The 18,034-nt window shown below is 37.7% G+C and overlaps 1 protein-coding gene across 1 annotated transcript in view; it reads right to left on the minus strand.

The window, feature by feature from the left end:
• The window catches only part of PHKB (phosphorylase kinase regulatory subunit beta), a 208,904-nt gene that overhangs the window by 123,658 nt on the left and 67,212 nt on the right, over positions 1 to 18,034 (minus strand). Inside the window, exon 7 of the mRNA XM_069497809.1 lies at positions 11,185 to 11,300. Coding sequence (XP_069353910.1) covers positions 11,185 to 11,300 — 116 coding nt within the window. The remainder of the gene's footprint in view (positions 1 to 11,184; positions 11,301 to 18,034) is intronic.

Here is an 18,034-nt window from a genome sequence, read left to right on the forward strand (position 1 = left end):
TCTATACTTTTACCTCTTACACGCATGTCTTTGATTTGTTTCAAGTTAATTTTTTTATATGGTATGAGGTAGGGATCCAAATTAATTCTTTTGCATGTGGACATCCAATTGTTCCAGCACCATTTGTTGAAACCTATTCTTTCCCACTGAATTGTCTTTACACTTTTGTCAAAATCAACCAACCACAGATGTATGGGTTTATTGCTGGACTGTTAATTCTATTCCTTTGATTTCCCTGTCCTTGGACCAGAACCATACTATCTTAATTATTGTAGCTTTACAATGGCTTTGAAATTGGAAAGTGTTACTCCAACTTTGTTCTTTTTCAAGGTTGTTTTGGCTAGTCTGGATCCCTTGCATTTTCATGTGACTTTTACAATCAGCTCATCAATTTCTACAAAAAAGACACATAGATTTTTGACATAGATTGTGTTAAACAAAAGATATCTTTCCATGTATTCAAATCTTTAATTTCTTTCAACATTTTTTGTAGTTTTCCATGAGCAAGTCTTATACTTCTTTTGTTAACTCCCTCTACTTTTCAGATGAAGAAACTAAAGCCCAGAGAAGTTAAGTGTAAGTGATTTTCAAATCCATCCTACTTTGTCTCTGGGGAACTTTGTTCCCTACAAGAATCTATGCTGACCAATGTAGCCTGATTTCTAAGAACAATGGAGCCAATAATCTGTATTTCAGATATTACCCTACTGACTCAAATCTGCAGTCTAGCATCTCACTGCTAGTGAAGGTTTTCTGCTAGTGAAGGAACTACTTGATGCTTCCGTAGTTAAAGAAAATCTATGATAATTCATATGATAGTATACTCAAGACAAGGGCAGCAGGTTTTTTGCAGATCTGAAGTTGTTTTAGAGAGAAATGACAAGGACTGGAACCTAAAGGAATAAAATCCAAGTGAAGAAACCATGGTGATTTAAAGTGTCAATTCTTTGACACTCCTCCCTATCAAGAGGTGGAGTCCAATATCCCTCACTAGAGTATGGTCTGGTCTTAGTGACTCTAACAAATAGAATGTGATGGAATTTGCACTGTACATGGCTTCTGAGGCTAGGTCATAAAAGGCAAAACAGCTCCCATCTAATCCTCTGTCTTGGTATTCTGGACTTTGGAGCCCAGCCACCGTGCTGTAAGGAACCCTATAAGGAAAAACTTCACATACATGTTCCTGCAAACAGCTCTCGCCAAGGTCCCCGTGAACACTCAGATATCCAAGTGAAGAAGGCTTCAAGATAATTCCAGCACCGGCCACACGAGGACAAACACAAATACCTACCTTTACTCAGTCAAACTATCAGAACCATGAGACTTAAAAATAATAAAATATTGTTGTTTTATGCCTCTAAGTTTAGAGTGGTTTATTTGTAACAATAGGTAACAAGAAAAGAGCCTAAGTCAGATCCTAACTCTACCATGCACCCAAAACAACTAGGCCAATAATATTAACACTTAGTTTTGCATACTGCAAAATAGTAACCAAAAGATCCTGGTATCAGCACAAGAATTTCAGACTCATAGAACCAAATGGTTAGAAGAGCCCCTAGGGATTCTATAGTCAGACTGTTCACGTAAAAACATTCATTGTCAATTTTTTTTTTTTTTTTTGCTTAAGAATGTGTTCCTACTGAACTTAAGTGAGACTCTAGAACGAATGGACCTAACAGATATTTACATAACATTGTATTCAAAAAATGCAAAATATACATTCTTCTCATCAGTACATGGAATATTTTCCAAGAAAGACCATATCTTAGACCACAAAACAAGTCTCAATAAATTTAAAGAAACTGAAATCATATCAAGCATCTTCTCATACCACAGCGGAATAAAACCAGAAATAAATTCCACAATGAACTCTTACAACTATGCAAATACATGGAAATTAAAAAACCTGCTGCTGAATGATCTTTGGGTCAATGATGAAATTAAGATGGAAATTAAAAATTTTTTCAAAATGAGTGATATTAATGATACAAGCTTTCAAAAATCTCTGGGATATAGAAAAGCAGTGCTAAGGTGTAACTTTATAGCACTGAACAACTACATCAAAAAGACGGAAACACCTAGTACTCTGGGAGGCCAACGGGGGAGGATCACTTGAGCTCAGGAGTTCAAGACCAGCCTGAGCAAGAGTGAGACCCTGTCTCTACTTAAAAAAAAAAGAAAAAAGAAAGAAAAAGAAATAGAAAAAATTAGCCGGTCAACTAAAAATAGAGAAAATTAGCCGGGCATGGTGGGATGCACCTATAGTCCTAGCTACTTGGGAGGCTGAGGCAGGGGGAATCACTTGAGCCCAGGAGTGTGAGGTTGCTGTGAGCTAGGCTGATGCCATGGCACTCTAGCCTGGGGAACAAAGCAAAAGTCTTTCTCAAGAAAAAAGGATGGAAGAAGGTCATGTGATGGCAGAGGCAGAAATGGCAGTGATACAGCTGCAAGTCAAGGAATTCCACAGAATTTCTGGCAAACACCAGAAGCTAGAAGACAAGCATAAAACAGATTCTCCCTCACAGCTCCTAGAAGGAACCAACCCTGCCAACAACTTGATTTTGAGCTTCTAGCCTGCAGAACTGTGAGAGAATAAATTTCCTTTGTTTAAAAAAAAAAGACAAAGATCATAAATTAACAACCTAATGTCACTTCTCAAGGAACTAGAAAAAGAAAAAAGAAAACAAACCCAAAGCTAGCAGAATACAAGAAATATCAAAGATCAGAGCAGAATTAAATGAAATTGAAACAAACAAACAAAACCCCCAAAGATTAAATGAAATGACAAATTGATTCTCTGAGAAGATACACAAAATCAATAAATCACTAGCTAGGTTAACCAAGAAAACAAAAGAGAGGATTCAAATACCAGAAAACCTAGCGGAAATAGATAAATTTCTGGAAACATAAAACCTCCCAGGCTTGAATCAAGAAGAAACAGAAATTCTGAGCAGAACAGTAACAAGTAGTGAGATTTAATCAGTAATAAAAAATCTCCCAACTAAAAAAACAGTATAGGACCAGATGGATTCACAGCTGAATTGTACCAGACCTACGAAGAAGAACTAGTACCAATCCTACTGAAACTGTTCCAAAAGATCAAGAAGAAGGGCATCCTCCCTAATTCATTCTATGAAGACAGTATCACCCTGACACCAAAGCCAGGAAAGTATAAAACAAAAAAGGAAAACTACAGACCAATAACCTTGATGAATGTACATGTAAAAATCCTCAACAAAATACTAGCAAACCGAATCCAAAAGCACATCAAAAAGATAATTCACCACAGTCAAGTGGGTTTCATCCCAGGGATGCAAGGATGGTTCATAATTTGCAAATCAAATGTGATTCACTACATTAACAGAATTAAAACCATAAGCCATATGATTATCTCAATAGATGGAGAAAAAGCATTTGACAAAATCCAACATCCCTTAATGACTAAAACCCTCAACAAACTAGGCATAGAAGGAACATACCTCAAAATAATAAAAGCCATATATGACAAACCCACAGCCAACATGATACAAAATGGGGAAGACCTGAAAGTACTCTCCCCAAGAACTGGAACAAGGCAAGGATGCCCACTTTCACCACCTCTATTCAACAAAGTACTGGAAGTCCTAGCCAGAGGAATCAGGCAAGAAAAGAAATAAAGGGCATTCACACTGGAAAAGAGGAAGTCAAACTATCTTTGTTTGCCGGTGATATGGTCTTACACCTAGAAAACACTAGGGACTGCTCCAAAGGACTTCTAGAATTGATAAATGAATTCATTAAAGTCTCAGATTACAAAATCAATGTATACAAATTAGTAGGATTTCTATGCACTAATAACAACCAAGCTGAGAATCAAATAAAGAATTCAATCCCATTTACAATACCTGCAAAAAATAAAATAAATTATATTGCAATATACTTAACTAAGGAGGTGAAAGATCTATACAAGGAGAACAACAAAATACTGATGAAAGAAACTGTAGACAATAGAAACAAATGAAAAAGCATTCTACGTTCACAAATTGGAAAAATCTTCGTTAAAACGCCCACACTCCCCAAAGTAATCTACAGATTCAATGCAATTCCTACCAAAATAACATCATCATTTTTCACAGAATTAGAAAAAACAATCCTAAAATTCATATGGAACCAAAAAAGAGCACAAATAGCCAAAGCAATCCTAGGCAAAAAGAACAAATCTGGAGTTATCATATTACCCAACTTCAAATTATACTTCAAGGTAATAGTAACTACAACAGCATGGTACTGGACTAAAAGTAGATACATAGACCAATGGAACAGAATGGAGAACCCAGAAATAAGGCAAATTACCTACAATCAACTGATCTTTGACAAAGCAGACAAAAACATACACTGGGGAAAGGACAGTCTACTCAATAAATGGTGCTGGGAAAACTGGATAGCTTCATGCAAGCAAATGAAACTGGATCCCTATCTCTCACCATATACAAAAATCACATCAAGATGGATTAAAGACTTAAATGTAAGACCTGAAAACATAAAAATGCTAGAAGAAAACCTAGGAAAAACTATCTTCAACATTGGCCTAGGTAAGGAATTTATGACTAAGACCCCAAAAGCAAATATAACAAAAATAAAAATAAATGAAACTTAATTAAACTAAAAAGCTTTTGTACAGCAAAAGAAATAACCAACAGAGTAAAAAGACAACCTATAGAATAGGAGAAAAAATTTGTAAGCTATATATCTCACAAAGGACTAATATCCGGAATCTATAAGGAACTCAAACAAATCAGCAAGAACAAAACATTAAATAGTGGACAAAAGACATGAATAGACATTTTTCAAAAGAAGAGAAACAAATGCCCAACAAATATATGAAAAAATGCCAAACATGACTAATCAACAGGGAAATGCAAATTAAATGGCCATTATTAAACAGACAAAAAGCAATCAATGCTGGTGGGGATGCAGTGAAAAGGGAACACTTACACAGTGTTGGTGGGAATGTAAATTAGCACAACCTCTATGGAAACCAGTATGGAGATCCCTCAAAGAAATAAATATAGACTTACCAGTCAACCCAGCAATCCCACTACTGGGGATCTACCCAAAGGAAAAGAAGTCATTTTATAAAAACACACTTGTATGTTTATCACAGTACAATTCACAATTGCAAAGATACAGAACCAACATAAATGTCCAACAAATGATGAATGGATAAAGAAAATGTAATGTGTGTGTATAACATGTGTGTACCCACACACATATACACCATGGAATACTACTCAGCTGTGAAAAAGAATGAAATAATGTCTTTTGTAGCTATTTGGATGGAACTGGAGGCCATTATCCTAAGTGAAATAACCCTGGAATAAAAAAAAAAAAAACAAACAAACAAAAATGACTGCATGTTCTCACTTATGAGTGGGAGCTAAGAAACAGATGGGCATGGTCATACAGAATGACATAATGGACACTGGAGACTCGGAAGGGGGAGGGTGTAAGGGGATGTGGGTTGAAAAAATACCTATTGGGTACAATGCACACTATTTGGGTGATGGGAACACTAAAAGCCTAGACTTTACCAATGTGCAATTCATCCATGTGGCAAAAAACCATTTATACCCGCTAAATCTATGAAAATAAAACTAACAAGAAAAGAAAGAATGTGTTCCTGATGACAATGCATAAATATTTACATTCAGTTAACCTAGTAGTACCGGAAAACCCAAACTTACAGGGTGAGGCATGTGTTTTATTAAGACTGTTCACAATATTTTGAAATGTGAGAAGAAAATAACTTATTCAAAAATCAAACACATAAGAAATCAGGTACTGGAGGAGAAACGCAATGTAGTCAGCCCAAGGTTCTGTCTTTAACAGTGGTGCTAAAAGACAGTTATGGGATGAAATTGGAAATTGCCTTCTAAATATAGCATTATAAAAGAAACAAACACTATACCTGGACTAGAGTAAATGTTTATTGAATTCTTTCCATTTTAACTTTCTTTGCCAATGAAATTGGTTAAATAATTAGAATTAATTGAAACTCAGAAATATGTTAATTTATTACCACTGGTTACTTAAATCTCCGGCAACAGTAAGCTATTTAGAAATGCAAACACAATCCTAGTGAGATCTTACATTTTATTAGCAAATACAATATATACTGTTGTAACAGTTTTAGAAAAGTTTAACAGTACAAGACATTCTCAGAAAATTAAATTGTTCTATTATTAGTTATGGAATATATTATGTGACTATTATCGACAGAATATTTACTGATTTGACTCTCACAAGGTGGTAGGTACCTCAACATCTTTTATTCTAACATTCTTAAGAGAGCTAAAATAAAGTGACATTTGCTTCAGAGATACTAATAACATGATTTGTTGCATAAATCAAAGCTTTTCTAGAAAAGATGGATTGGACTAGGTCATTTAACACCCACCGTGGAATCCACAAAAGCAACTGGCAGACATGAGAACTAAATTCACCATCTCCTGCTCATTAACATTATGCTTTAACTCCCTGAGCTACCCAATCATAGTTCCTGGAGGAACAAGGACTTTACAGTACTATGGTTTTAATGAATGTTCATCAATTGCTCAGTATGGCAAAAATACATAAAATTAAGCAGAATGGATGGATTGTAGCTTCTATCATAGTTCAATGCATGAAACATCAAAAATGGCTTAAGAAGACTAAGTAGTTACTTTAAGTAATAAGCACTGTACAGAATAAAATGGTCACTAAAAGCATCTTAAACTGCATAAAGTGGTGCTATGATGGTTACTTATCTGATATTTTAATGACGGCTCTCTTTATTAGAAAAGCCAAGGGAATAGAACATAAAACTGTTTAAAAAAAACTTGAAAAACCAGATCTTAATTCTTTTTGCTTCCACAGTCTTCTCTGTATCGCAAACAAGATTTAACAAAGTAAAAAAATAAATTATGTTGGTAAATGTAAAGTTCTACTTAGGAGTTAATATCTTTCCACTTGGGCACATATCCACATTACTAGATTAAGTATAGTTTTCCTTCGTTTCCAAATGGCCAAAAAACTTCAAAGTTAGGGTTTGGAATTCAATTCACATTTTATAGCTGAGACTCATCTCTTTCCCCAAACAGAAAGCTTGGGTGTAAAGGCCATTCCAAGGAGAAGGAATGTCCTTATATTAATGAGGAGGGGGAAATTTAAAGATTAAAATACTTGAATTAGAGTTGGAGAGACTGAGAAGACTACTTGGATATGTAATTCTGAAGGTTAAGAAATAGTGCTACTACAATAAATAGGTACCAAAATAATACATGGAGAAAAATGTGATTAAATCTAACGGTATAATATTTAAAAATACATGGACATTTATAAAAGACTTAGAGATTAAATGGGAGAAAAGAAGAACATTTTCTGATATAGCTCCAGACACCCCAGGAGAAACTGAAAGGGACGTGTTGCTTGGGGAAGGTCAAGTAAACAGAAAAGTCAGGAGAGCAGGGTGGTTGCTTAGGAAACATTTCAAGGGAGTCATAAGGAGCTTAGAGCAACAGACCTTGTTACTGAAACTTTCAAAAGGGTGAGGCTACTGCTAGAACGGGGTTTTGATAAATGTAAGGAAAGTACTGTTTAGAAAAAAGTTTGGGGGCTTATCTAAGAAATACTAAATAATTCAAGAATTTGGACTAAAGGGATCCCAGCAAACCTGCTGAAGCAGGGCATTGTCAAGAAGGGTCTGACCAAAGCACTAAGCTGAATCAAGCTGTACCGATGACTAAATGAAGATATCCTTGAAACTTACAGCAATTCTACAGAGTTTACACCCTGCTATTTTTTACATGTTAGGGAAACTTTTTAGGACTTTGAAACATGTGATCTAGTAAAACTGACTTTGGATTTGGGGGCCAATGACCTGGATTCCGGTTCTCGTTCTGCCGCCTACTGAACTGCATGATTTAAGGGGGGGTGGGGGGCAGGGGCAGGAGAAAAATCACAACACCTAAATGTTAGCTTTCCCCTGTATAAAAGGCAGTAATGCTCCTTGCCTGGCCTAAACATATTTTGTAACTGTTCAGGCCACAGATTGCAATTATTAAAAGGACTACTGAGCACAGCTGCTGAAGAGGGAGTCTTCAACCTCAGAAGAGCATGTGTGTGTGTGTTCTGGGGGCTCTGGGGTGGAAATCTTTGATTCAGGGTGCCCTTAGATAAGATGTGTGAAGTGCAGCAAGAGAAAAAGGGCCAGTAGCTTTGGCCAAGGCCCTGGTAAGCACCAAGGCAACAGTTAGATTGTGCTCTGTTCTCTCTATGCCTCCTGGGAAAGCACAGGGATGGAGAGTGGCAGAAAAAGTCAGAAGGCAAGAGAAGAACGCACTTATAGCAAGTATGAACATGCATGAATTCAAGCTGAAAACTATAACCTCTGAAATTATGAGAACAGCTTGAGGCTATAACAAGGATACTGCATTAAGCAATAAAGAACAGATCCAACAAGGCCCGGACAGTTGTGGGGTGTCCTGCAGCAGCCACAGACTAAGAGTTGCGACTTGATCCCTGGCAGGGAGCAGCTCTGCATTTCATTTCCCAGTCTGGCCTTCCACTACCACCGCCACCACTGCGTCCACGGGGAGCTGAGCCCGGAAGCTCAGTTCTCCTGCGGTTTCAAAACATACCCCTTTGGCACCAGAAGTGGCACAACCAAAACAGGCTTGCGGAGACCTGCGCTCAGAAATATTTGAAAACAAAAATAAGTTTAAAGTTCTTTTGGTGAATTCTAAAGTGTTATGCCATGGCCAATTAGAAGATCAATGTTAAATGTATAAAACCCATCATCCAAACCTAAATGGCAAACTTCATTTCCCATCCATTTGAATAAAATCAGCCTGCTACAATTAAGATTAATTTTGCGTGCAAAAGGTAGCAAAGAACAGCACGTAGTGATTTTCCAAGCCTTGAAATAAAAACCTTAATGAGTCAATTTAAAGACTGGCACCTCAGTTACAGGAGAACAAGTTGAAGCCTCTGTTTTGTCTCTAGGGACCTTTCAATATACTCATTTTCTAAGGTCAATGGTAACTTTTATCCAAGGTTCTTTCTGAGTTTACTACAGTTTTTTACAAACAGGAAAATTCCTACTCTGAATATTTTATACTGAAAATAGTGGCAATGAGATCAGGTTGACATGCATTAAATGGTTATTAAAAAGAAAGGAAGGGAGCTGGGGGTGGTGGCTCATGTCTGTAATCCCAGCACTCTGAGAGGCTGAGGCAGGAGGATTGCTTGAGGTCAGGAATTCAAGACCAGCCTAGGCAATAGCAATACCCCATTTCTATAAAAAAATAGAAAAATTAGCCAGGCATGGTGGTGTGCGTCTGTAGTCCCAGCTACTCGGGAGGCTGAAGCAGGAGGATTGCTTGAGACCAAAAGTTTGAAGTTGCTGTGAGCTATGATGACACCATTGCACTCTACCCAGGGTAATACAGCAAGACTTTGTCTCAAAAAAAAAAAAAATAAAAAGAAGAAGAAGAAGAAAAAAAGAGAAAAGAAAAGAAAGGAAGGAACCTGATAATCATAAATACTAAAAAGGCAAATTTTTAAAAATCATCTTATCTAACCAGATCCACTTTCTTTTTTGTAACTTGACTGATACTTTGGAATGTTGAGAACTTAATTTGGATGGTGGCTAAGACATATTATCATCCTCCTGTTTTTACTATTTGATAGAATTTGTTTAATGTCTGAACTGAGCTTTCCCACAAGTTACTTCTCTACCTCACAGACTTCACTGGTTGCTACTATTCTGTATATTGTAAAAATGCCTCACATGAATCACAAAACTTACAGAAAAGGTTTGTATATTAGTTAACTAGGATTAATCTGAAAGTCCTTTTTTAGTCTTTGCTATTAAAATTTTCTTAACTGTGTGAGTACACTAGTATCTAGTTCTTACTTACACCAAATATTCAAATGCTTTATATATATTAACTGAATCATTACAACAATGCTATAAAGTCAAAACTATTATTATCTTCATTTTACAGACGAGGACGCGGAAGCACAGAGAGGTCACCTAACTTGCTCAGGGTCCCACAGCTAGTGTCCTGGGGACAGCTTTTAGTTTGCTCAACATTACATCAGCTTAATTATTATTTGTGTGTGATTAGCTCTTTTATCCAAAAAGAAGCACAGAGTATAGAAGTGCAGATTCCTCTTGCGCAGTGTCTCCTAGACGGGCAGTCCCCGGCCCCCAGGCCAGGGACCCAAACCAGCCCGGGAGGAACCCGGCTGCGCAGCAGCAGGCGAGAGGCGGGAGAGCCAGCGAGGCTGCATCTGTGTTTACGGCGGCTCCCATCTGCCCACTGCTTGCATCACTGCCTCAGTTCCGCTCCCCCCTGATCTGTGGGAAAATTATCTTCCATGAAACTGGTCTCTGGTACCAAAAAGGTTGGGGACCACTGTCCTAGACTGTTTCTCTCATTTAAGTCTCAATGATCCAAACTGACTTATAACCTTTAGCTTAAATTCTTGCATCTTTTAGTGCAACATGGATAAGATTTATTGAGCTACATTTTTGGTTTAACCATCTTTTAAAGATGACCCTCTGGACATAAAATTAGAATATATGAGTCACTAAAGCTATTTCCCTAACTCTAAGGAGTGAAGGAAATTCATAAACTACTGACATCAGTCATCAGCTATTGTTGCTTATTCATATGCACTAAACCACAGCTCAAGATACAGTTCTTACAGATGACACTGAACATCAAGTTTTATACAAGGGTATGAGAATCTGTGGTTAGGATAAAAATCAGCTCTGTAACATGGAAGGGAATTTTACATGCAATGCATATACTATGGGTATTTGGAAATTTTAATGTACTTCACATTTCAAATAATGGAATTTCAAAGAAGAAAAGGAAAATAACTTGGTTGAGCAGAAAGGCCAAGCTGTGGATTAATGATGAAGGCTGATATGCAGGTACTGACACCTTGGGAGGTGGGGAAAGATGGCTGCTCCTTTCCTGCACCTGCTTATAGGCACTGAAAGCAGACTCTTGCTTTAATTTTAAGTGAATTTCACAGGTAGAAAAAAACAGTATTGAAAATTAACATAGCACAATTTCAATTTAATGTTTTGATTTTTATTTATATTCAAATTCCATACATTTAAATTTAAAAACTCAGAAATGAGCAAATTACCTTGAATGGAGCTCCGTGCTGCCATTATTATATTTGCTTCCTCTTTCCCAGACACCAAAGTCAGGAACACGGTAAACTCTTTCTACACAAAATACAAGGTTTTGAATAAAAGAGACCTAAAAGAAAAGAAAAAAAACATAAGGACATATGCAATAACAGGATCTTTAGATACTGAAGAGAATAATACCATTTGAAATCCAAATATATATTTGCCTCCAAACACATTTTTTAACATGTGGTAATTCATATGATTATTACATTATTATGAATACTGTTTCACTTGGTTTCTCTAATATAAAAAGCTCACTTTAGGTGAGCACCTAATATTATACAGACCAAAATACCATTTAAAACCTCTCACAGTCTGCCTATAATTCTTCAGTGATGTATCTACTACTGTTTATGGGGATTGTGCATCTTAAGACCCAAGAAAAATATGAAGCATTGTTTTTATATTGTATAATATTTATAATCTAAAATGTCCACATGAACATTAAATAAGTCTAAAACTTTGGAAATAAAAAAGCATTCCTCTGTTCTATAAAGTGTCAGTCCCATGTTAGGTCAAGCTGGAGTCTTACGTATGTTGTTTCTCCTGGACTCCACCCATCCTCCTGCCCTTTTCCCAGCTGCAGGCACCTTTCGTTACGAACCAAAGCTGACGCTGGATGTGGGCTCCAACAAATAACCCCAGGGTCATGGCTTCCACATAAAGATTTCAGTTGTTTGATGAAATTTATACCCTCAAAAGTTAACTATGTCCAGTTCTTATTTAATAAAAGCTTTTTTTATTTTAATAAAAGCAGTTTCCTAAGTGGGCTATGGGTCCTGGTTATAGGGTTTTAAATTTAGTCATCCTTTTTGGCTCAGTTTCATGTGGTTGACATACTAAGTCATTTGAACTGACAGACAACAGTCCCAATGTGGTAACTTGAATGCCCATTTCTGGGTGATAATTAAACCTTCTAACTTGAAAAAAAAAGTAAATTTAGTCATAATGTTAGGTTCAATATGACAAACTGAATACATGCGTCTGCCTACCCCTCATCACAAAATCCTTCAGAAGTGGCAATGCACACCTCCCACCTCCACCCTCACCCACAATGAAGACAATATATATACTTTTAAGAATGAAACTACAGTAATACAGAAAGCCAAGGTAAGGTTCCACCAGTGGCCAGAAACTGAGAAATCACAGGATGAGAGAAAACAGACGGGAAGGAGCTGGTGGAGAAGTCAGAGCAGAGGAAACCACAGCCTCTCAAAATGGTTCTTCCTGGTTTTCTAGGGCCTTCAGAAAATTTGTAAACTCAAAGTCAACAGATATATTGATCAACAATTGATCAGGCGTGGCTAGGGCATCTGAATCCCCCGGATTCCATTCTCTTCTCCAACAGACAGGCGTCTGCCCTCAGGGCCAAGAACTGCCCATTCATTTCAGTGATAGAGCAACTTGGGTTTGAGGGCCTCACAAAAATAGAACAGAGAGCAAGTTAATTCTAGATTACTACAAAAGATATACCTATCTCACAACTTCTCCACCCAAGAGTGAAGCAGTACACAGTCACAGTGAACTCTTTCTTTACTTTGAATACTGGTGAGGGTCTCCCCAGCTCTCCCCACCGCCTGCTACCTTGCCTGTGTACCCTAAGGGAAACCCCCCTGTGTAAAAATCCTGGTCATTTTCATGACATCAGCTCTTCTGCAGTCTTAAAAGCTATTTAGATTTTATAACACATACAGAAAATACTTTATAGTTTGTCAGTTCTCCATGTCTAAAGCTTTGAAACCATCCAAATCCCACTTTGTTTCGTGACAAACTTCTCAAGTGTGTAGCGTGTACACCTATTTCTTCTCTCCCCTCTGAGATGTCAGGGCCAGGATTAGGCCCAGGTCAGGGAGTCTGGTCAGGCTGCATAAACGGTAGAAGACTGGAAAGGCTTTTCTGGATTAACAAGTCCTGTGGAGAAACTTCAAATACCACTTGCATGTTTGCTAATGGCCCCTCCCAGGTAAGCTCCCCGAGGCAGGGATTTGTTCCCTTCACTGCTGTAGCCCAGAGAGCAGCACCTGACACAAGGCAGATGCTCAGTAAACATCTGCAGCCTGATTTCCACCCTCATCACCTTCAACCACAGAAACCACAGTTGCAAGGATAACCAACAGGAATTCTTATCTAAGTCCAACCACCCATCCTCATCCATCTCTTCTTCTCCATCATCTTTCATGAAACTGATCACTGGTTTCTTTCTGAAGTTCCCATTCCCTTGGCTACTGACACCACGTCCTTCACCTGTTTCTCATCTTCCTGATTGCCTCCTCTTCTGGCTTCTGCTCCTACTGGTGGGCATTTTTCAAAGCTCTGTCTTGGTCTCTTCTCCCCACAGTACCTCATCCCTCCAGCAAGCTCATTCACTATCAAGGTTTTAACTACACCGACAGCATGAGAGACAGTACACACAGTACAGTGCAAAGGCAAGAACATCACACATGGAAGTCCTGGTTCTGATCTCAGCTATGCGATGAATTAACTATGTGACACATGGTAAAGTAGCCTCAGTATAGCTGGTTTCTATAAAATAAATCATTGTTTGTGTATATTTACAATGCATGTTTACAATTCAGTGATTTTTCCATTCTAGCCCTTAATATTTACAACCTATACCTTTGCTTTTATATCTAAGTATGAAATATTTCTACTTGGATTTCCCATTAAACAACATGTTCTAAATTCTTCCAGTTAGAAATACTTCTTTCTGCTCTTCTCCACGAGACCACTGGTTCTCCAGGCTCTCAGTCTAGAAATCTTAAACTCAACTTTGACTACTCTTAAATAAAATTTGTAAGAAGCCACTGATTTGGACTGAGCTCCTGCACTAGGCCCAACAGACCAGACCAAACCAGAGTGGAGTCACTTGTGCCAGGTCACACGTATCAAACTTTGAAAGGGCCAGTTTTCCAAAAAATCAGGAGATTCATAGCAACCAATCAGAACGGGTCCAGTGTACCTGAGCCGGCATAAGGAAGTATCCTCTGTTTGAACTCCATAAGGAAAGTAACTTTGAAATAACCAACTGGCTGTTCCCTGTTTCTGCTTTCTTCAACCCTTTTCTTCCTATAAAGCCAACCTCCCCTGCACAGCTCACAGGATTGCCTGTCCTAAATCTTTGGATGATAACACTCCTCAATTCATGAATCACTAATAAAAGTCGATTAGATCCTTACATTTGCTGTAATTTTGTCTTGACAATACTATGCCTCCTTTATCTCCCCACTTTCTATACCAAGGCCTGCTATTCTTCACATCATTTCTTTGGTTAAAGTTTTGTGATTCTTGACACATTATTACAGCTCTCACATTTGACATTCGAACCCTCCATAATCTTCCCACCGTGTCGCCACATGGCTGTCTTTATGTCACCAGCCTCTGACAGAGGCCTGGGTTCTAACTGGGCTGGCTGGCATTAGTCTTGCTCATTTCCAAATGAAAAACTTTTCTATGAATCTTCTTTTAGCCCAGGTCAAAACTTCCCTTCTTGGTGAAGTCCTTGACTTGTTTTAATTCTCACTGTACTTAGAGTCAAGACCACAGCTCTTAATTTTTGTTTCCTGTGTTATTTTTCTCAGCTCTAATTAGTATACAGGTCCACTATCCCTTATTTGTAATTCTAAAATACTACAAGTTCTGAAAACCAATTGCTTTTTCTTAACTCATTAGCCAGCAAAACCCAGAACTGAGATGAGATTATTTGCCTTATTTATACCACTTTGTATGAATATGTATATATCTTATTGCAAAAATATTAATGTGTTGATTATGTGGTTCTCCCCTAAACCCTGCTGGGGTTACTATATAATATAAGCTATCAAAACAGCATTATCTTTTTTAAATCCAAAAGGTTCTGAGATCTGAAACACATTTGGTTCCAAAGACTTCTTCAGATAAGGAATTGTGGACCCATATAACTTCTCTGAACTCAGAAACGTAAATTTCTTATATTTCCCACACAAATAATACCATGCTTTAGTAAGGACTAGGCACTTGAGGAAACATGAGGTTGCCAGAATATAAAAATAAAGACCACAACCATTTCCCAGATCAGGGTATTATGTGTTAATTTCAATCCTGACTCTAGTTTTTGTACCCAATGCTGTTAGCCCTTTGTTGCATCTTCTTATCAGTTTCTAATGTGCGTTACTTTGCTTTGAAGGCATGTATCTTTGAAATTAACTTCTGCAAAAAGTCTGTAGTGAAATATTTCTAATCTGAAAGAACCCAGAACAGTCAGATCCAAAAGTTGTCTGTGGTATCTTCTGGATATTGTAAGAATATCCTTAAAACAGTAACTCAAATATCTTAAATACTTTCAAAACAGAGTTAAACACAAGTGAAACAATTGCATTTTGGAATACAGTGTATCAGAATAATACTGTGCTAAAAAAGAAAATCATAATGGACTTTATAAAATTTAAGGTATATGTGGTAAGAAACACAATGACAAGTTAGAGTTGAGAGGGCCTCATGTTGAATAAACAAATATAATTTTCGTTTACTAGAAATTCCAAAGGCAAAGATCAACTTAACTCTCTCTATACATAATGGAAAACATTCATTACAATAAGTTGATATTAACCAAATTTGTACAGTAACTCCTCAATTCTGAGGTTAGGCTCTTAAAAACATCTATTGTAGGACAATTTAAGAATTAAGTTTTTTATTCTTAATTCTTTATACCTAATTACAAATTAGGTAAGGAGGACTGAGATTACAAATAACTCAATAAAAATCCTTAAAAAATGGATTTTAACAAATGTTCACTGAAGTAAAACAATTGAGAACACCAAATGCTAAGTTTAAATGATGTTTTTATTATATATGTTAAATTAGTAATAATGGGTATATACAACTGATTCTATTTACTGTTCCTTCCCTACTAGGAGCATTTTAGGATCTGTCTTCCCATAGCCTCAAAAAGATGTTTGCAAATTACTTTTGCTTAAATGAAAATAAGTGCTTATCAAAAGGCTTTTTTCCCTCCTGTGTCTTATAGTCAACCAAATGATTAAGGTTTTTATGAATTCACCCACTCTTTGGTGTGACTGAACCCTACCTTCAGAGTCAGTGGCTGCTCAGGAAGAAAAAAGCTCTGAGTAGCCTTAATTTACTTCAACCCCCCTCCGTGATACTCAAAGCGAAATGGTTTTAGTCCTCACTGTATTTAGCTGCTATTTCTCCTTAGCTTATTTCTTCTTTGCTCCTTCCTTGTTTATGACCCTGAGATTTTTGATCAGTTATTTTGTCACATGTCCCTCAATTTCAGTTTGTCTAATGTTTTCTCATGACTGGACTGACATTTTATGCCTGTTGTCAAGAATAGCATGGAAATAACGCTGCAACTTCCTTAATGCATCACAGCACAGGATTCATAATGTCAGTATGTCTTCTGACTGGTGGTGATAACTCGATTACTTACAGTGGCTTCTGCCCGGGCTCTTCTCTATAATGTTACAATCTCTCCCTTTGTAGTTAATAAGTATCTTGAGGGAAATACTTTGAGACTGCATAAATTCTGTTTCTCCTCATAATTTCAGCACTTATCAGTGGATCTTGTTTACAGTAATTATTACTGTACTTCTTCCCTGAAGGTTACTTTCTATTTCCCTCTTCAATTCTACATTTATGAATAGGAATCATACCATAAAATTTTTTATGTGACACTGCTACAATGAACATTTTAGTATGTCTCTAGGAAAGAGCTTCTCAACCATTTTGACATCGTGGCACATCTAGGAATAATACTTGCACAACACACTGGGGTAAATGAGCAAGAGGCCTGGCAACCAGAGGCCACTAGCCTCACGGGGATGGCTAGTCCAGGCCCCACAAACACCTTCAGAATGAAGGACTCAGTACGCTGGACATCTGTAACCTATCTGTGGTAACCGAGTAGGAAAGCTCTGATCTGGGTAGAATCTGAAAGCTGAATTGCTGCATCGTAGATTTAATGCACCTTCATCTTTACCAGATGTTGACAAATTCCTCTCCAAAGTAGTTATAAGAACTTATGCCCAGCCCAGCTTCATATAGAGTTCTCTTTGTTTTGCATCCTTTGCTGATAGTTAGAATTATCCAACTCTTTTGTTACACCAGTCTGATGCATGTGATGTGACATATCTGGGTTTCTTTCTTTATTTATTTCAGGATGTTATGGGGGTACAAACATTTTGGATGTAATACATTGGCCTCGCCCCAGCCAGGGCCATAAGTGTGCCCTTCCCCCATACAGTGTGCTCCACTTCCATTAGTTCTGTGTTTATCCCCCCACACCTAACCTGGCCGGAACCCAATTGTATTACTACCGTGTGAACACCTTAGTGTTGATCAGTTAGTACTGATTTGATGGCGAGTACATGTGGTGCATGTTCTTGATCCTTGTGATACCTCACTTTAAAGAATGAGCTCAAGCTCTTTCCAGGATAATATAAGAGGTGCTAGCTCACCTTTTTTTTTTTTTTTCCTGAGACAGAGTCTCACTCTGTTACCCAGGCTAGAGTGCCATAGCATCAGCCTAGCTCACAGCAACCTCAAACTCCTGGGCTCAAGCGATCCTCCTGCCTCAGCCTCCCGAGTAACTGGTACTATAGGCATGCGCCACCATGCCTGGCTAATTTTTTCTATATATTTTTAGTTGTCCAACTAATTTCTTTCTAATTTTTTAGTAGAGAAGGGGTCTCACTCTTGCTCAGGCTGGTCTCGAACTCCTGAGTTCAAAAGATCTGCCCTCCTCGGCCTCCCAGAGTGCTAGGATTACAAGCGTGAGCCACCACACCCGGCCTCACCATTGTTTTT

The sequence above is a fragment of the Eulemur rufifrons genome, chromosome 23 (assembly GCF_041146395.1).
Source record: "Eulemur rufifrons isolate Redbay chromosome 23, OSU_ERuf_1, whole genome shotgun sequence".
Classification (NCBI taxonomy): domain Eukaryota; kingdom Metazoa; phylum Chordata; class Mammalia; order Primates; family Lemuridae; genus Eulemur; species Eulemur rufifrons.